We start from the raw sequence: 21,185 nt of genomic DNA, 5'->3' as shown, positions 1-21,185 counted from the left end.
TAGATTGAGTTAAGGAGTTCCAGAAGGTGGGAGAGACTCTGGAGAAGTCGTGGAAATGAGCATGGGAGGAGGAGACAAGAGAACTAGAATGCAGGAGGTCTTGGGAGGAACAGAGAGAACAGTTTGGCTGATATTTTGTGATGTAGATTAGTGATGTAGCTCGGGTCAGAGTTGTGAATGGCTTGTATGTTGTTGTTAATATTTTGAATTAAATTTGCTGGGCAATCGGAAGCCAGTGGAGGGATTGGTGGAATAGCAGACAATGAGAGGTTGGTAAGGTGGATGAGCCTGGCAGCAGCATTCATGACATTCTGAAGTGGGGGATAGCCTGTGTAGAGGTAGGCCTGTGAGAAGATTGTGCTGCACCCATGGTGTAGGAAACCACACAGCTAGGGTTGCCGCCTACTCCATGTAAAACCGAGCACATATTAATGACACAAGTTCTGAGACTCATTTATTGCAGATAAGGCACTAAGGGAGTTTAATTGCCACCAGGGGTGGACTGACCATTTGGAAACTCGGGCACTGCCCGAGGGCCCGGGGTCAGTAGGGGGCCCCATGAGATGCCCCTGATACCTTTTTCATAGGCTTTTTTGAGTTTGGGCAAGGAGACAGGGGCCCCATGATCCCCTATTGCCCAGGGGCCCCATGAGTTGTCAGTCCGCCCTTGATTACCACCTTAACCCCTTGACGCCGACCACACGCAAATTAGCACCCTGACAGAACTGGCCTTTTTTCTGTGGGGCTGCTAATTTGTTTACCTGTCTTTCTGCTGGGAGTGCGCCGAATGGTGTGCTCCCAGCACACAGACCGGGGTGTCACTGAGAGCCCTGGGTCCCGTTCCAACGATCGGGACCCGGAACTCCCCATTCCAGGTCACTTGATCGCTGTGCTAGCCTCTGATTGGCTGTCACTGTGGAGCCTGCCCCCCTTGTTTTTTCTCTCTGTATGGAGGTGAGAGATACAATGTACCTCTTTGTCCTTTCAGAGAGAAAAAAAAACAAGTGTGTGTAAAATAAAATAAATGAACGAATAAATAAATAAATAAACAAAAATACGTAAATCAAGGTTTGGTCTAGGCCTGTGCCAGGGTTAGTGTTTAGGTCAAGGTCGGGGTCAAAGGTCAAGGATTTACCCTTTCTGCATACACCCACACAGGTGTCAGATTGGGAGCAGTGGATGTGTCGGTGTAGTCACTGTGTCCCAAATGGCAGGAATGGGACTGCCTGCATTTTCTCTGTTCCAGTTTTGATCTTTTCCCCTCTTTTTGTGGTGACTGACACAGACCATACGCTCAGCGACTGTGCACAAACAGACCACACCCCCAGTCCTCATATATGCAGGCGTACTTAAGCGTACACCAGTGTGAGCGCCGTGTTTCCTGCAAGGGATGTGCAGGTATCCCATGCATCTACGTGCAGGCCATCCCATTCATATCATTTGGGATGCAGCAGCTGCATGGACACAGCCACTGCTCCCAGTTTGTGTGGCTGCATGCAGGTGCGTGTGTGAACAAGGCCTCAGTCGCATTATGTAGACTATAAACACACAGGCAGACCACATGCCCAAGTCACATCACAAAGACCACATATGTAGAGGCCTTTCATACTAGCTGCACGTTAACAAGCTCTATGTTAGTGTGTGTGGTGTCTGCTTTCCCGGGTGGTGATGAGGGGCTGTTTTCACTTTTTGTAACTTTATTGAGAGTGTACAGTACACTGTATTCAAGTCCCCGCATTGCAGCATGTCATACTGTGGTGCTGTCTGATCTGCTGCCAAAAAATACAGAATGTCTGCAGTATTCAAGATTACAATGCACATCACTGGACACATAGAAAATAGCTGTTTCCTTGTGCCCAGCGGCATCATTAGGGTTGGTGTCACCTGGGGCAGTGGAACATGGTGTCTCCCCCCCCAAATATGCATTTCCTGTTTTCTGAAAGTGCGCCAAAGATGCAGCACGTGGTGTTGGTGTGCTTTCAGAAAAAAAGGGCAACCTATTAGAAATATATAGGGCTGCAGCTATAACTGCAAGTAAAATTAAGGAAAATCCACTTTACAGTACACAGCCCCTGCACCTCTGACCCTTTTACATTACACAGCCCCCTTCACATTACACAGCCCCCTTCACTTCATACAGCCCCCTTCACTTCATACAACCCCCTTCACATTACACAGCCCTCTTCACATTACATAGCCCGCTTTACTTTACACAGCCCCCTTTACATTACACAGCCCCTTTTACTTTACACAGCCCCCTTCACATTACACAGCCCCCTTTACATTACACAGCCCCCTTTACATTACACAGCCCCTTTTACTTTACACAGCCCCCTTCACATTACACAGCCCCCTTTACATTACACAGCCCCCTTTACTTTACACAGCCCCCTTTACATTACACAGCCCCCTTTACATTACACAGCCCCCTTCACTTTACACAGCCCCCTTCACTTTACACAGCCCCCTTCACATTACGCAGCCCCCTTCACATTACACAGCCCCCTTCACTTTACGCAGCCCCCTTTACATTACACAGGCCCCTTTACTTTACACAGCCCCCTTCACATTACGGAGCCCCCTTCACATTACGCAGCCCCCTTCACATTATGCAGCCCCCTTCACATTACGCAGCCCCCTTCACTTCATACAGCCCCCTTCACTTCATACAGCCCCCTTCACTTCATACAGCCCCCTTCATTTCATACAGCCCCCTTCACTTCATACAGCCCCCTTCACTTCATACAGCCCCCTTCATTTCATACAGCCCCCTTCACTTTACACAGCCCCCTTCACTTTACACAGCCCCCTTCACAATACACAGCCCCCTTCACATTACACAGCCCCCTTCACATTACACAGCCCCCTTTACATTACACACCACTCTAGCGATGCCAATGATTTTGCCCTTGCAACGACTGGCATTGATCAGCTGCAGGAAACGCCAATCACTGCATATACAGTAGTGTGAACCCTCAGCCACGTCACCCTCAGTCACATCACTTTCAGCCACGTCACCCTCAGTCACGTCACCCTCAGCCACGTCACCCTCAGCCACGTCACCCTCAGCCACGTCACCCTCAGTCATGTCACCCTCAGTCATGTCACCCTCAGTCATGTCACCCTCAGTCATGTCACCCTCAGTCACGTCACTCTCAGTCATGTCACCCTCAGCCACGTCACTCTCAGTCATGTCACCCTCAGCCACGTCACTCTCAGTCATGTCACCCTCAGCCACGTCACTCTCAGTCATGTCACCCTCAGCCACGTCACTCTCGGTCATATCACCCTAAGTCACGTCACTCTCGGTCATGTCACCCTCAGCCACGTCACTCTCGGTCATGTCACCCTAAGTCACGTCACTCTCGGTCATGTCACCCTCAGCCACGTCACTCTCAGTCATGTCACCCTCAGTCACGTCACTCTCAGTCATGTCACCCTCAGCCACGTCACTCTCAGCCACGTCACCCTAAGTCACGTCACTCTCAGTCATGTCACCCTAAGTCACGTCACTCTCAGTCATGTCACCCTCAGCCACGTCACTGTCAGCCACGTCACCCTAAGTCACGTCACTCTCAGTCATGTCACCCTAAGTCACGTCACTCTCAGTCATGTCACCCTCAGCCACGTCACTCTCAGTCATGTCACCCTCAGCCACGTCACTCTCAGTCATGTCACCCTAAGTCACGTCACTCTCAGTCATGTCACCCTCAGCCACGTCACTCTCAGTCATGTCACCCTAAGTCACATCACTTTCAGCCACGTCACTCTCAGTCATGTCACCCTAAGGGCTCGTTCACACTTGGCTGTTTTACCAACGCTTGCCAAACGCCCCTATAGCGCTTGGCAAGCATTGGTCCGGCGTTTGCGGAGTGTTTTTTAACACTCGGCAAACGCTCCGCAAACGCCGCATGCGCGGTTTAGCGGAAGTTGCTAGGCGTTTGCTGAGCGTTAATAACGCCCCACAAACGCCTATAATGCAGTTTGAGTGGTGTTACCACCCCACAACTGCGTCGCAAGCGCACCGCAAATGCCGGCCGGGCGTTTGCGGAGCGGCACCATAGACGAGAATAGGAGGCTTCAACACCTCCTGACTCAACCAGAGGTGTCCGTTTTGCCATGACGCAATGCGACACGATGCAAACGCTCCCATTAGAACAGCACCATGGGCTGTAATGTGCAGAATTGGCAGAGGCTTTTGGGAAGCGGTAAAAACGCTTCCCAGACGCCTCTCTGCCGCCTGCACACAACGCTAGTGTGAACGTAGCCTTTGTCACGTCACTCTCAGTCCTGTCACCCTCAGCCACGTCACCCTCAGTCACATCACTTTCAGCCACATCACCCTCAGCCACGTCACCCTCAGCCACGTCACCCTCAGCCAGGTCACCCTCAGTCACATCACTTTCAGTCACATCACTCTCAGCCAGGTCACCCTCAGTCACATCACTTTCAGTCACATCACTCTCAGCCACGTCACCCTCAGCCAGGTCACTTTCAGCCACGTCACTCTCAGTCATGTCACTCTAAGTCACGTCACTCTCAGTCACATCACTTTTAGTTATGTCACCTTCAGTCACAACATGCTGACAGACTACATACAGGCAAAGCACACAGTCAGAAAATAAACAATTTCCACACAGCAGCCAGTGTATACGAAGTCACAGTAAGCCACGCTCTATATTACCACTCATTGATGTTGCTGTGATTGTTGGCTGAGGGTGATGTCTGTATGGCAGAATGAAGATATCCATGTTATGTGTCTACAAGGTGGAAAGCGAGGCCTAGTGAACTGTGGTGGCTTTATCGGCACACATGTGGTAGGTCCAGGGGCGGACTGACAACTCATGGGGCCCCCTGGGCAATAGGGGATCATGGGGCCCCTGTGTCCTTGCCCAAACTCAAAAAAGCCTATGAAAAAGGTACCAGGGGCATCTCATGGGGCCCCCTACTGACCCCGGGCCCTCGGGCAGTGCCCGAGTTTCCAAATGGTCAGTCCGCCCCTGGGTAGGTCAAAGGTGCTCAACCTGTGGTCTACAGGCCACATCTGGCTCTCGGAGCCCTCTGATGTGGCCCTCGACCACAAACCAGGGAAGATCACTTCTATGATATCCTGCACTTTTTGAAAGTGTGCCAAAATTCACATTCGTGTGAATGCAGCCTTATAGGGGGCTCGGGACAAAAGGGGCTTATTTACATGTGCGGTTTGGGGGTTTGTAAAACCCCATAATTGAGACTTGTTTTTACCACACCTCCCTAACCAATGCTGTAGCGTCAGGGGGTCAAAGTGGTGATCCCACCCTATGCTACAGGGGGGCCCAGGTCCTTCCTTGTCACATTCTGATTTACACTTGAACAGCAGAGGCGACATATACAGGAACTGGTCCTCTCCATTCTCCTCCTGCAACTGCTGAAAGGCAGCTTCTCCTCTTTTCCCTCCCACTGGCATTCAGCTAAAGAAAAAGGCCATTGTGCTATTCAAAATAAACAAATTCAAAATTCTGAACCATTTAATTTCTTTGTGGCCTGCGACCGGTTACCAAATCGCTCGCTCTTCAGAAGGTTGAGTGCCCCTGCGGTAGGTTCTCAGGAACAACTAGGAAAGCAGGAGAAAATGTCTTCACAAAGATGGCAGATACTTGCATGAGCACAAATAATCAGTGCGAGAACACGGAAAACGTCACTTTTGGTTTGGCACACAATTACACGCTTACTTCATGGGATCGCTGCATACATACAAGGGAGCAGGCTATTTTTACATGTTTGCCTGCATGGCGTCAAAATGCTGCTGGCTGTGTACATATTCACAATGCTGCATTAAGTAAAAGAAATATTGGATTTTAGAGTGTCAGCTTTTTGTTGCTGCAAAATCCTTTAACAGCCTCCTAGGAGCATTAACCCATCAATCGCTCGCCTCCTTTGTATGTGCAACAACCCCCAATGACCAGGCTAATACTTTAACCACTTACCTACTGGTCAATTTTCAGCTTTCAGTGCTGTTGCACTTTGAATGACAATTGCGCGGTCATGCAACATTGTACCCGTATGAAATTGTTATCATTTTTTTTTTCACACAAATAGAGCTTTCTTTTGGTGGTATTTACTCACCGTTGGGTGTTTTATTTTTTTGCGCTATAAACAAAAAAAGAGCAAAAAAAAAGAGTTATAACATTTTGCAAACAGGTAACTTTTCTCCTTCAATGATGTGCGTTGATGAGGCTGCACTGATAGATAGGCAGCATTGATGGGCACTGATAGGCAGCACTGATGAGCTGGCACTGATGATGCTGCACTGATATGTAACAATGATGGGAACTGATGGGTGGCACTGACTGGCAGCACTGCTGGGTACTGACTGGCACTGCTGGGTGGCACTGATGGGGGGCACTGCTGGGCACTGGTGGGTGGCACTACTAGACACTGATAGGCAGCATTGATGGGCACTGATAGGCAGCACTGATGAGCTGGCACTGATGATGCTGCACTGATATGTAACAATGATGGGAACTGATGGGTGGCACTGACTGGCAGCACTGCTGGGTACTGACTGGCACTGCTGGGTGGCACTGATGGGGGGCACTGCTGGGCACTGGTGGGTGGCACTACTAGACACTGATAGGCAGCATTGATGGGCACTGATAGGCAGCACTGATGAGCTGGCACTGATGATGCTGCACTGATATGTAACAATGATGGGAACTGATGGGTGGCACTGACTGGCAGCACTGCTGGGTACTGACTGGCACTGCTGGGTGGCACTGATGGGGGGCACTGCTGGGCACTGGTGGGTGGCACTACTAGACACTGATAGGCAGCATTGATGGGCACTGATAGGCAGCACTGATGAGCTGGCACTGATGATGCTGCACTGATATGTAACAATGATGGGAACTGATGGGTGGCACTGATGGGTGGCACTGACTGGCAGCACTGCTGGGTACTGACTGGTGGCACTGCTGGGCACTGGTGTTTGGCACTGCTGGGCACTGGTGGGTGCCACTGTGATTGGCCTTTTACCATATCACGTGATCAGCTGTGTCCGTATGACGCCCTCCCAGAACTGGACAACCGCGCTGTAGCCGTCATTCAGTTATAGCGCGGTTGGCAAGCGGTTAAGGTGCATTAAGGCTAGGTTCACACCTTTGCAGTTTGCGTTTGCTCTGTTTCTGCAGTGCTTTTTGTGGTGCGTTTTGCATTTTTGCACATGTGTTTTGCTTTTTTTTTTTCTTGGCCAATTAGTTGCTGGGCAGATTCAAAACGCAAAACACATCAAAAACGAGTCACAAACACGCCAAAAATGCAGCACTTACGTTGTATATGCAGTTCCATAGAAGTCTATTGGACTAAAAACGCAGACTGCTGAGGGAAAAGAAATCCCTGACCCTTTCCAAAAAACGCACCCGCAAAAACTGCATAGATGTGAACGTGATCCATCATGATAAATGGCATGCACTGCGTTCCTGCAAAATGCATATAAATCACACAGATGTGAACCTGACCTTAGACGTCTCTGATCCTACTCCACAGGATATGTGTTATTCCATCAGTGACACGCAGGTATCCTGTGTCCCTGAATTTATAGGGCCCTACACACAAGTAGCTATCAGTACACCATTCTGCCCCATACAACTGTAGCACATTTCAACCCTTCATAGATTTTACCAGGCTGCAGGTAGCGGGCTGGACGCTGCATCTCTGCCTCCCAAGGCACACTGAAACTTCTGGATTGGAGACACAGGAGCTGGACACCTCATGTGCAACCAGGCAAAAGGTACCATAGGAAACTGCATTACTGAACCAGAAGAGAAGTGTGTCCCCTGCATGTCTGTGCATGTAAATCATAAGACTGGCCTTACAGAACAACAGTTGTTTAGCAGATCAAACTTTACATTTTGTGTATTTAGTTCTGCATTAAGGGCCAGTTCACACCAGGGGCGGACTGACAACTCATGGGGCCCCCGGGCAATAGGTGATCATGGGGCCCCTGTGTCCTTGCCCAAACTCAAAAAAGACTATGAAAAAGGTACCAGGGGCATCTCCTGGGGCCCCCTACTGACCCCCCAGGCAATAGGGGATCATGGGGCCCCTGTGTCCTTGCCCAAACTCAAAAAAGCCTATGAAAAAGGTACCAGGGGTATCTCATGGGGCCCCCTACTGACCCCAAGCCCTCGGGCAGTGCCTGGGTTTCCAAATGGTCAGTCCGCCCCTGGTTCACACCACATGCAGTCCAGTGCATTTTGTCTTTGCATCAAAAACGCATTGATAGTAGGTTACATGGTTTACAATGGCATAGTTCAAAGCAGTGCGGTCAGTTCCAGGAAAAAAAAAAGTATGCTGCATTTTTTCTGCACTGAACTGTACTGGAATGCAGTAAAGCATATCAAAAACGCACCAAAAGTGCACTGGAATGCACATGTCTTTATTTAACCCCTTCACGCCGGTGTGAAGAGGAGTTCCTTTGCCGGGTGGTGGGCGGGATGGGGCGGGGCTTAACAGGGGCGGACTGACCATTTGTTAATTCGGGCACTGCCCAAGGGCCCGGGGTCAGTAGGGAGCCCCATGAGATGCCCCTGGTACCTTTTTCATAGGCTTTTTTGAGTTTGGGCAAGGACACAGGGGCCCCGTGATCCCCTATTGCCCGGGGGCCCCATGAGTTGTCAATCCGCCCCTGAGACTTAGTGTCATGTGGCTGCCGTGACTTCACGGCCGGTCACATGATCAGAAAAGGTCCCGATTGCAAGAGGAGACCGGGACCTTTCGGTGAGCACCTTACATGTGTGCTGGGAGCACGCAGGGCGCGCGCTCTCAGCACATTAGTATTTTGCATATTGAACGCAAATGTGTGGCCACTTGGCGTCTAAGCCCAGATTCCGGGAGGCCGCCCATTTGCGTGCGGCCGGCGTGAAGGGTTTAAGTTAAAGAAAAAGACGGGACAAAATTAACCGGAACTCATCAAAAACGCACCAAAATGCGTCAAAAACGTGCATACAAAAAAAGCATCCCAACTGCATTTCTATGGTGTGAACTGACCCTTTTAACTGCTCAGGTACACAGACATGTTTTTGCTGCATTTCTGATGCATTTCTCACCTGACACGTGACTCAAAAGAAGCACGAAAAATGCACCCACAGGTGCATTTTTGATGTGTTCTTTCTGCATTTTTGGTGCATTTTTCCATTCATCTCAATGGGTAGGTGCGTTTTTAATCCGTTTTTGACACAAGTGCATTTTTAATGTGTTTTTTTTGTTCATTTCAATGGGAAGGTATGTTTTTTGGTGCATTTTTTTTTTTTTACCACACCAAACATGTACCAAAAATGCAGCAAGCAGGACTTTGAAAAACGCAACACACCCACAACTGACAAGTGTGAAGAGTTCCAGAGGATTTAATGATCCTGCATTTTTCTTCCGCTTTTTTTAGTGCAAAAAGGATCAGTGAGAAAGCAGCCAAACTGTTTGCCTGGGGTCCTGCTTTAACCCTCTGATAATATTTTATTTTAGATTAACAAAAGTTCGGTATTCTTCCTATATAAATAACCTAAATGCACATAAACACTTTAACCCCAAAAAGTGTATAAATAAAGATATATAAAGTGCTAATTAGCAATATATGACAAATAAATACTAAATAATGATAGTACCAAGATATAATGTCCAAAATATAATGTCCAAAACTGATATATAAACAATCTTCCAAAGAGCAGTCTTCAGGGTGATATTCCAGCAAAGTGATAATCCCAATAATTCTTGGAGATCCAACCTCAAGAAAAGAGAACTCACATAGTGTAATACCATAAATGCATGAAATCAAGCGAACATCACTGCAAACGCATGTGAATCACACTGAACCACACGCATGTGAATCACACTAAGCCACACATGATGAAGAAAGGTGAATATAAGTGTGAAACTATGGGTAACACTTGCATGCAGTGTCAAACCGTGAAAGTGTCCACGTCTAATGGATAATATACCATTACCAGAAATGTCAGTCATGTCACCCTCAGCCACGTCACTCTCAGTCATGTCACTCTCAGCCACGTCACTCTCAGTCATGTCACCCTCAGCCACGTCACTCTCAGTCATATCACCCTAAGTCACATCACTCTCGGTCATGTCACCCTCAGCCACGTCACTCTCAGTCATGTCACCCTAAGTCACGTCACTCTCGGTCATGTCACCCTCAGCCACATCACTCTCAGTCATGTAACCCTAAGCCACGTCACTCTCAGTCATGTAACCCTAAGCCACGTCACTCTCAGTCATGTCACCCTCAGCCACGTCACTCTCAGTCATGTCACCCTAAGTCACGTCACTCTCAGTCATGTCACCCTCAGCCACGTCACTCTCAGCCACGTCACCCTAAGTCACGTCACTCTCAGTCATGTCACCCTAAGTCACGTCACTCTCAGTCATGTCACCCTCAGCCACGTCACTCTCAGCCACGTCACCCTAAGTCACGTCACTCTCAGTCATGTCACCCTAAGTCACGTCACTCTCAGTCATGTCACCCTCAGCCACGTCACTCTCAGTCATGTCACCCTAAGTCACGTCACTCTCAGTCATGTCACCCTCAGCCACGTCACTCTCAGTCATGTCACCCTAAGTCACGTCACTCTCGGTCATGTCACCCTCAGCCACATCACTCTCAGTCATGTAACCCTAAGCCACGTCACTCTCAGTCATGTAACCCTAAGCCACGTCACTCTCAGTCATGTCACCCTCAGCCACGTCACTCTCAGTCATGTCACCCTAAGTCACGTCACTCTCAGTCATGTCACCCTAAGTCACGTCACTCTCAGTCATGTCACCCTCAGCCACGTCACTCTCAGCCACGTCACCCTAAGTCACGTCACTCTCAGTCATGTCACCCTAAGTCACGTCACTCTCAGTCATGTCACCCTCAGCCACGTCACTCTCAGCCACGTCACCCTAAGTCACGTCACTCTCAGTCATGTCACCCTAAGTCACGTCACTCTCAGTCATGTCACCCTCAGCCACGTCACTCTCAGTCATGTCACCCTAAGTCACGTCACTCTCAGTCATGTCACCCTCAGCCACGTCACTCTCAGTCATGTCACCCTCAGCCACGTCACTCTCAGTCATGTCACCCTAAGTCACGTCACTCTCAGTCATGTCACCCTCAGCCACGTCACTCTCAGTCATGTCACCCTAAGTCACGTCACTCTCGGTCATGTCACCCTCAGCCACATCACTCTCAGTCATGTAACCCTAAGCCACGTCACTCTCAGTCATGTAACCCTAAGCCACGTCACTCTCAGTCATGTCACCCTCAGCCACGTCACTCTCAGTCATGTCAACCTAAGTCACGTCACTCTCAGTCATGTCACCCTAAGTCACGTCACTCTCAGTCATGTCACCCTCAGCCACGTCACTCTCAGCCACGTCACCCTAAGTCACGTCACTCTCAGTCATGTCACCCTAAGTCACGTCACTCTCAGTCATGTCACCCTCAGCCACGTCACTCTCAGCCACGTCACCCTAAGTCACGTCACTCTCAGTCATGTCACCCTAAGTCACGTCACTCTCAGTCATGTCACCCTCAGCCACGTCACTCTCAGTCATGTCACCCTAAGTCACGTCACTCTCAGTCATGTCACCCTCAGCCACGTCACTCTCAGTCATGTCACCCTAAGTCACGTCACTCTCAGTCATGTCACCCTCAGCCACGTCACTCTCAGTCATGTCACCCTAAGTCACATCACTTTCAGCCACGTCACTCTCAGTCATGTCACCCTAAGGGCTCGTTCACACTTGGCTGTTTTACCAACGCTTGCCAAACGCCCCTATAGCGCTTGGCAAGCATTGGTCCGGCGTTTGCGGAGTGTTTTTTAACACTCGGCAAACGCTCCGCAAACGCCGCATGCGCGGTTTAGCGGCAGTTGCTAGGCGTTTGCTGAGCGTTAATAACGCCCCACAAACGCCTATAATGCAGTTTGAGTGGTGTTACCACCCCACAACTGCATCGCAAGCGCACCGCAAATGCCGGCCGGGCGTTTGCGGAGCGGCACCATAGACGAGAATAGGAGGCTTCAACACCTCCTGACTCAACCAGAGGTGTCCGTTTTGCCATGACGCAACGCGACACAATGCAAACGCTCCCATTAGAACAGCACCATGGGCTGTAATGTGCAGAATTGGCAGAGGCTTTTGGGAAGCGGTAAAAACGCTTCCCAGACGCCTCTCTGCCGCCTGCACACAACGCTAGTGTGAACGTAGCCTTTGTCACGTCACTCTCAGTCCTGTCACCCTCAGCCACGTCACCCTCAGTCACATCACTTTCAGCCACGTCACCCTCAGCCACGTCACCCTCAGCCAGGTCACCCTCAGTCACATCACTTTCAGTCACATCACTCTCAGCCAGGTCACCCTCAGTCACATCACTTTCAGTCACATCACTCTCAGCCACGTCACCCTCAGCCAGGTCACTTTCAGCCACGTCACTCTCAGTCATGTCACTTTTAGTTATGTCACCTTCAGTCACAACATGCTGACAGACTACATACAGGCAAAGCACACAGTCAGAAAATAAACAATTTCCACACAGCAGCCAGTGTATACGAAGTCACAGTAAGCCACGCTCTATATTACCACTCATTGATGTTGCTGTGATTGTTGGCTGAGGGTGATGTCTGTATGGCAGAATGAAGATATCCATGTTATGTGTCTACAAGGTGGAAAGCGAGGCCTAGTGAACTGTGGTGGCTTTATCGGCACACATGTGGTAGGTCCAGGGGCGGACTGACAACTCATGGGGCCCCCTGGGCAATAGGGGATCATGGGGCCCCTGTGTCCTTGCCCAAACTCAAAAAAGCCTATGAAAAAGGTACCAGGGGCATCTCATGGGGCCCCCTACTGACCCCGGGCCCTCGGGCAGTGCCCGAGTTTCCAAATGGTCAGTCCGCCCCTGGGTAGGTCAAAGGTGCTCAACCTGTGGTCTACAGGCCACATCTGGCTCTCGGAGCCCTCTGATGTGGCCCTCGACCACAAACCAGGGAAGATCACTTCTATGATATCCTGCACTTTTTGAAAGTGTGCCAAAATTCACATTCGTGTGAATGCAGCCTTATAGGGGGCTCGGGACAAAAGGGGCTTATTTACATGTGCGGTTTGGGGGTTTGTAAAACCCCATAATTGAGACTTGTTTTTACCACACCTCCCTAACCAATGCTGTAGCGTCAGGGGGTCAAAGTGGTGATCCCACCCTATGCTACAGGGGGGCCCAGGTCCTTCCTTGTCACATTCTGATTTACACTTGAACAGCAGAGGCGACATATACAGGAACTGGTCCTCTCCATTCTCCTCCTGCAACTGCTGAAAGGCAGCTTCTCCTCTTTTCCCTCCCACTGGCATTCAGCTAAAGAAAAAGGCCATTGTGCTATTCAAAATAAACAAATTCAAAATTCTGAACCATTTAATTTCTTTGTGGCCTGCAACCGGTTACCAAATCGCTCGCTCTTCAGAAGGTTGAGTGCCCCTGCGGTAGGTTCTCAGGAACAACTAGGAAAGCAGGAGAAAATGTCTTCACAAAGATGGCAGATACTTGCATGAGCACAAATAATCAGTGCGAGAACACGGAAAACGTCACTTTTGGTTTGGCACACAATTACACGCTTACTTCATGGGATCGCTGCATACATACAAGGGAGCAGGCTATTTTTACATGTTTGCCTGCATGGCGTCAAAATGCTGCTGGCTGTGTACATATTCACAATGCTGCATTAAGTAAAAGAAATATTGGATTTTAGAGTGTCAGCTTTTTGTTGCTGCAAAATCCTTTAACAGCCTCCTAGGAGCATTAACCCATCAATCGCTCGCCTCCTTTGTATGTGCAACAACCCCCAATGACCAGGCTAATACTTTAACCACTTACCTACTGGTCAATTTTCAGCTTTCAGTGCTGTTGCACTTTGAATGACAATTGCGCGGTCATGCAACATTGTAGCCGTATGAAATTGTTATCATTTTTTTTTCACACAAATAGAGCTTTCTTTTGGTGGTATTTACTCACCGTTGGGTGTTTTATTTTTTTGCGCTATAAACAAAAAAAGAGCAAAAAAAAAGAGTTATAACATTTTGCAAACAGGTAACTTTTCTCCTTCAATGATGTGCGTTGATGAGGCTGCACTGATAGATAGGCAGCATTGATGGGCACTGATAGGCAGCACTGATGAGCTGGCACTGATGATGCTGCACTGATATGTAACAATGATGGGAACTGATGGGTGGCACTGACTGGCAGCACTGCTGGGTACTGACTGGCACTGCTGGGTGGCACTGATGGGGGGCACTGGTGGGTGGCACTACTAGACACTGATAGGCAGCATTGATGGGCACTGATAGGCAGCACTGATGAGCTGGCACTGATGATGCTGCACTGATATGTAACAATGATGGGAACTGATGGGTGGCACTGATGGGTGGCACTGACTGGCAGCACTGCTGGGTACTGACTGGTGGCACTGCTGGGCACTGGTGTTTGGCACTGCTGGGCACTGGTGGGTGCCACTGTGATTGGCCTTTTACCATATCACGTGATCAGCTGTGTCCGTATGACGCCCTCCCAGAACTGGACAACCGCGCTGTAGCCGTCATTCAGTTATAGCGCGGTTGGCAAGCGGTTAAGGTGCATTAAGGCTAGGTTCACACCTTTGCAGTTTGCGTTTGCTCTGTTTCTGCAGTGCTTTTTGTGGTGCGTTTTGCATTTTTGCACATGTGTTTTGCTTTTTTTTTTTCTTGGCCAATTAGTTGCTGGGCAGATTCAAAACGCAAAACACATCAAAAACGAGTCACAAACACGCCAAAAATGCAGCACTTACGTTGTATATGCAGTTCCATAGAAGTCTATTGGACTAAAAACGCAGACTGCTGAGGGAAAAGAAATCCCTGACCCTTTCCAAAAAACGCACCCGCAAAAACTGCATAGATGTGAACGTGATCCATCATGATAAATGGCATGCACTGCGTTCCTGCAAAATGCATATAAATCACACAGATGTGAACCTGACCTTAGATGTCTCTGATCCTACTCCACAGGATATGTGTTATTCCATCAGTGGATCCTGTGTCCCTGAATTTATAGGGCCCTACACACAAGTAGCTATCAGTACAGCATTCTGCCCCATACAACGGTAGCACATTTCAACCCTTCATAGATTTTACCAGGCTGCAGGTAGCGGGCTGGACGCTGCATCTCTGCCTCCCAAGGCACACTGAAACTTCTGGATTGGAGACACAGGAGCTGGACACCTCATGTGCAACCAGGCAAAAGGTACCATAGGAAACTGCATTACTGAACCAGAAGAGAAGTGTGTCCCCTGCATGTCTGTGCATGTAAATCATAAGACTGGCCTTACAGAACAACAGTTGTTTAGCAGATCAAACTTTACATTTTGTGTATTTAGTTCTGCATTAAGGGCCAGTTCACACCAGGGGCGGACTGACAACTCATGGGGCCCCCGGGCAATAGGTGATCATGGGGCCCCTGTGTCCTTGCCCAAACTCAAAAAAGACTATGAAAAAGGTACCAGGGGCATCTCCTGGGGCCCCCTACTGACCCCCCAGGCAATAGGGGATCATGGGGCCCCTGTGTCCTTGCCCAAACTCAAAAAAGCCTATGAAAAAGGTACCAGGGGTATCTCATGGGGCCCCCTACTGACCCCAGGCCCTCGGGCAGTGCCTGGGTTTCCAAATGGTCAGTCCGCCCCTGGTTCACACCACATGCAGTCCAGTGCATTTTGTCTTTGCATCAAAAATGCATTGATAGTAGGTTACATGGTTTACAATGGCATAGTTCAAAGCAGTGCGGTCAGTTCCAGGAAAAAAAAAAGTATGCTGCATTTTTTCTGCACTGAACTGTACTGGAATGCAGTAAAGCATATCAAAAACGCACCAAAAGTGCACTGGAATGCACATGTCTTTATTTAACCCCTTCACACCGGTGTGAAGAGGAGTTCCTGTGCCGGGTGGTGGGCAGGATGGGGCGGGGCTTAACAGGGGCGGACTGACCATTTGTTAATTCGGGCACTGCCCAAGGGCCCGGGGTCAGTAGGGAGCCCCATGAGATGCCCCTGGTACCTTTTTCATAGGCTTTTTTGAGTTTGGGCAAGGACACAGGGGCCCCGTGATCCCCTATTGCCCGGGGGCCCCATGAGTTGTCAATCCGCCCCTGAGACTTAGTGTCATGTGGCTGCCGTGACTTCACGGCCGGTCACATGATCAGAAAAGGTCCCGATTGCAAGAGGAGACCGGGACCTTTCGGTGAGCACCTTACATGTGTGCTGGGAGCACGCAGGGCGCGCGCTCTCAGCACATTAGTATTTTGCATATTGAACGCAAATGTGTGGCCACTTGGCGTCTAAGCCCAGATTCCGGGAGGCCGCCCATTTGCGTGCGGCCGGCGTGAAGGGTTTAAGTTAAAGAAAAAGACGGGACAAAATTAACCGGAACTCATCAAAAACGCACCAAAATGCGTCAAAAACGTGCATACAAAAAAAGCATCCCAACTGCATTTCTATGGTGTGAACTGACCCTTTTAACTGCTCAGGTACACAGACATGTTTTTGCTGCATTTCTGATGCATTTCTCACCTGACACGTGACTCAAAAGAAGCACGAAAAATGCACCCACAGGTGCATTTTTGATGTGTTCTTTCTGCATTTTTGGTGCATTTTTCCATTCATCTCAATGGGTAGGTGCGTTTTTAATCCGTTTTTGACACAAGTGCATTTTTAATGTGTTTTTTTTGTTCATTTCAATGGGAAGGTATGTTTTTTGGTGCATTTTTTTTTTTTTACCACACCAAACATGTACCAAAAATGCAGCAAGCAGGACTTTGAAAAACGCAACACACCCACAACTGACAAGTGTGAAGAGTTCCAGAGGATTTAATGATCCTGCATTTTTCTTCCGCTTTTTTTAGTGCAAAAAGGATCAGTGAGAAAGCAGCCAAACTGTTTGCCTGGGGTCCTGCTTTAACCCTCTGATAATATTTTATTTTAGATTAACAAAAGTTCGGTATTCTTCCTATATAAATAACCTAAATGCACATAAACACTTTAACCCCAAAAAGTGTATAAATAAAGATATATAAAGTGCTAATTAGCAATATATGACAAATAAATACTAAATAATGATAGTACCAAGATATAATGTCCAAAATATAATGTCCAAAACTGATATATAAACAATCTTCCAAAGAGCAGTCTTCAGGGTGATATTCCAGCAAAGTGATAATCCCAATAATTCTTGGAGATCCAACCTCAAGAAAAGAGAACTCACATAGTGTAATACCATAAATGCATGAAATCAAGCGAACATCACTGCAAACGCATGTGAATCACACTGAACCACACGCATGTGAATCACACTAAGCCACACATGATGAAGAAAGGTGAATATAAGTGTGAAACTATGGGTAACACTTGCATGCAGTGTCAAACCGTGAAAGTGTCCACGTCTAATGGATAATATACCATTACCAGAAATGCAACATAAACCAGCATGTAAATCCCAATCAAGGGACCACTTTGTAGATTCGGCAAGTGAGACACAGATTCTTCATCCATATATCCATCCACTCATTGCCTCTAGCCAGGCTGTAATGGTATAGTCCCTAAAGTTATATTCAGCAATGTTCCTCTGCAAGCACTTATCCCAGGATATTGCCACCAGAACTCAGCAATACAACGCTCTTCATAAAAGCAAACTTTAATGATAGTAGTTCATCAAATAGCATAAAACACAAATAAATTAAATAAACACAGCCAGACCCTCTGTATTTTTATTTTAATCTTCTGCTTAACTACATGCCGCCCAGCCACTGTACATATACGGCGGCAGGGCGGCACTCGCAGGCGACATGTCTTTGCTAAAAAAAAACCCAATATGTGTAAATTAATTGGTGCCGCCGCCCTATCTGTCCCGCGGATCACCGCCGCAGATGTCAGTCGCCGGGTCACAGCAGCTCGTTAGCGGCTATGTTCCGCCGATCGGCGGCAAACAGTGACAGACAGCACAGCTGTAGTAGCTGTGCTGTCTGTCACTTCCCTGTCAGCTCGAGGATGAGCTGATCGAGAAAGAAGAGTTTCTCTTTCTCGATCAGCCTTGTCCCGCCCAGTACACACCCCCGCCCCCTAGTAAAACACTCCCCTCACTCCTATAAGCCTTCCCTGCAAAATAAAGTTAACCCCTTCCTCCTCATTGCCATTAGTACAGTGTCAGTTTTTTTTTTTTTGCACTGATCACTGTATTAGTGTTTTTGGGGATGTCAGTGACCCCAAGTCAGTACCCCCCAATGTCAGAATGTCCGCCGCAGTCCCGCCATAAGTTGCTGGTCGCTGCCATAATTCGCTGATCGCCGCCATTATTAGTATAAAAAAAACCTAAAAATCCCAGTATCTTTCCCGCCATTTGTAAACACTATAACTTTCACGTAAACCAATTAATTTACACGTATTGGGTTTTTTTTTAGAAAAGACATGTCGCAGAATGCATTTTGGCAGAAATTTATGACTAAATTTGATTTTTGCATTTTTTTTTTTACTGGGCATGTTTTATAGCAAAAAGTCCAAAATATTGTTTTTTTTCCTCAAAATTGTCAGCCTTTTTTTTTATAGCGCAAAAAATAAAAACTGCACAGGCGATCAAATACCACCAAAAGAAAGCTCAATTTGTGGGGAAAAAAAGGATGTAAATTTCATTTATGTACCGTATTGCATGACCGCGCAATTGTCCGTTAAACTAGCACAGCGCTGTATAGCAGAAAAATGGCGTAAGTTGCAGTATTTATACCATAGTTTGTAAACGCTATAACTTTCACACAAAGCAATCAATATACACTTATTGGGATTTTTTTTTACCAAAAACATGGAGCAGAATACATTTTGGCCTAAATTTATAACTAACTTTGAGTTTACTATATATTTTTTATAGCTGAAAGTAAAAAATATTGTTTTTCTTCAAAATTTTTGGCCTTTTTATGTTTATAGCGTGAAAAATAAAAAGCGCACAGGTGATCAAATACCACCAAAAGAAAGCTCTATTTGTGTGAAAAAAAGGACGTAAATTTGGTTTGGGTGCAGCATTGCATGACCGCGCAATTATCAGTTGAATTAGTGCAGCGCCGAGTAGCAAAAAGAGGCCGGGTCATTAAGGGGGGTAAATCCTCAGGTGCTCAAGTGGTTAAAAAAGCAACAATGTAGCTTACATAGGACTCCTTTTTACCCCATCGCTATTAGCTGACTAGCTTTCCTTTTTTTTTTTTTTCCTTCTTTTATGCATTTTGCTCATTTACTGTACAAACACACTTTTCATGTCAGTGTATATAGCCCACAGCATGTATGACTTTCTATAAATGACTTTATGACAAAGTACAAACACGCATATATGTATATCTAATTTACTGCAATCATGTACAGTAATATACCTTCCAACTGATAAAGAAGGATGCCTTCCTGCACAAAGTTCTAGGAAGAAGACATACCTCCGCCACACCTCCAATTACCAGACCATACAAAAGTTTATTGTTCAAATGTTGAAGTGCTTATTTACCCAACACTACCCACCCTTACTGGCTTTTCAAGTTTCCAAATGCAATCATTCAGAGGTTCCATGAAAGGTTTAATGTAGTGTAACAGTTTTGTTAGGCAAATTTATTACATAGTTACGTAGTTATTCAAGTTGAAAAAAGACACAAACCCATCTAATTTAACCACTTACCCTCCAGAGGATTTACCCCCCCCCCCCTTCCTGACCAGGCCATTTCTTGCGTTACTTTAACTGACAATTGCGCAGTCAGGCAACGCTGCACCCAAATTAAATTTACGTCCTTTTTTTCCCCCATAAATAGAGCTTTCTTTTGGTAGTATTTTATCGCCTGTGTGTTTTTTTTTATTTTTTGCACTATAAAAAAAAAGGGTGGACAATTTTGAAAAAAAAACACTATTTTTGACTTTTTGCTATTAAACATGTCCTGTAAAAAAATGTAAAAGATCACATTTCTTCATAAATTTAGGCCAAAATGTATTCTGCTACATGTCTTTGCTGAAACAAAATCCAAATGCGGGTAAATTAATTGGTTTATGTTAAAGTTATAGCGTTTACAAATGGCGGTATATATACTGGGATTTTTTTATTTTTACTAGTAATGGCAGCAATCAGCGACTTATAACATGACTGCGGCAGGCATTTTGACACTGGGGGGAACTGACTTGGTGTCACTGACATCCCCAGTGACACCAATACAGTGATCAGTGCTAATGAGCATTGACACTGTACTAATGGCACTGGGCAGGAAGGGGTTAACATGTGGGGCGATCAAAGGGTTAACTGCGTGCTGTTTCATACAGGACTGTGTTTGTGCTTCACTGTAAGCACACTGCTTTGCATGGGGAGAGAACTGTATTGTTTACAAATTATATATGTGATTTTGTGCACCCGTGCTGCCCTGTAGCAGTACTTCTGCTATAGGGCGGACGGGAAGCTGTTAACCAATAGCACAAAAACAAAACACACATAAATAGAAAACCTCTATATGCACAATCCTATACATACAGTTTAGGTCCCGCAACATGTCATATAACAAATGTCAGTGCATCACACCAAAAAGTGAGAATTAGGGACGATAGAAGGGCGATAACCATCCAGTGATGGTCAGTCCCAGCAATAGACAGTCCTTGTGCCCAGTTACATACCCTGTATGCCCCTTGAGGGTTAGGGACTGATGTGAATGTATAATATATATATATGTAAAGCACTGTGTAAATTGACAGCGCTATATAAGTACCTGAAATAAATAAATAATGTGCTTATCGCTGCCTCTCACTGTATGCCATACACTTGACTTTTGCTTGTCTTTTCTTTTAGGGATTGAATATGGCTCCAGTCAAAGAAGTAGAAAGCAAGCAACCAACATCATTGTAAGTATTCAGTATTACATGGAAAATTACTAATATTTAACATGGGTCAGTCATTACTGCATTTGTTTCTCTTTTATATATATATATATATATATATATATATATATATATTTATGTCAATAAAATTTGTGCTTAACCACTTCCAGTCCGGACACTTTTACCCCCTTCCTGTCCAGGGCAATTTTCAGCTTTTAGCGCTATCACACTTTGAATGACAATTGCGCGGTCATGCAACACTGTACCCAAATG

At 47.0% G+C, this 21,185-nt stretch overlaps 1 protein-coding gene across 1 annotated transcript in view; it reads left to right on the top strand.

Annotated features, from left to right (window-relative positions):
- The window catches only part of UPP1 (uridine phosphorylase 1), an 87,216-nt gene that overhangs the window by 9,245 nt on the left and 56,786 nt on the right, over positions 1 to 21,185 (top strand). Inside the window, exon 2 of the mRNA XM_089669438.1 lies at positions 20,884 to 20,936. Within this exon, the coding sequence (XP_089525564.1) occupies positions 20,893 to 20,936 (44 nt within the window). The 5' untranslated portion in view covers positions 20,884 to 20,892. The remainder of the gene's footprint in view (positions 1 to 20,883; positions 20,937 to 21,185) is intronic.

Source organism: Staurois parvus, unplaced genomic scaffold (genome assembly GCF_062004578.1).
Source record: "Staurois parvus isolate SC_StPar_1 unplaced genomic scaffold, SC_StPar_1.0 ptg000077l, whole genome shotgun sequence".
Taxonomy (NCBI): Eukaryota; Metazoa; Chordata; class Amphibia; order Anura; family Ranidae; genus Staurois; species Staurois parvus.
Note: the sequence above shows the minus strand (reverse complement) of the source record. Positions and strands in the feature narration are given on the sequence as shown.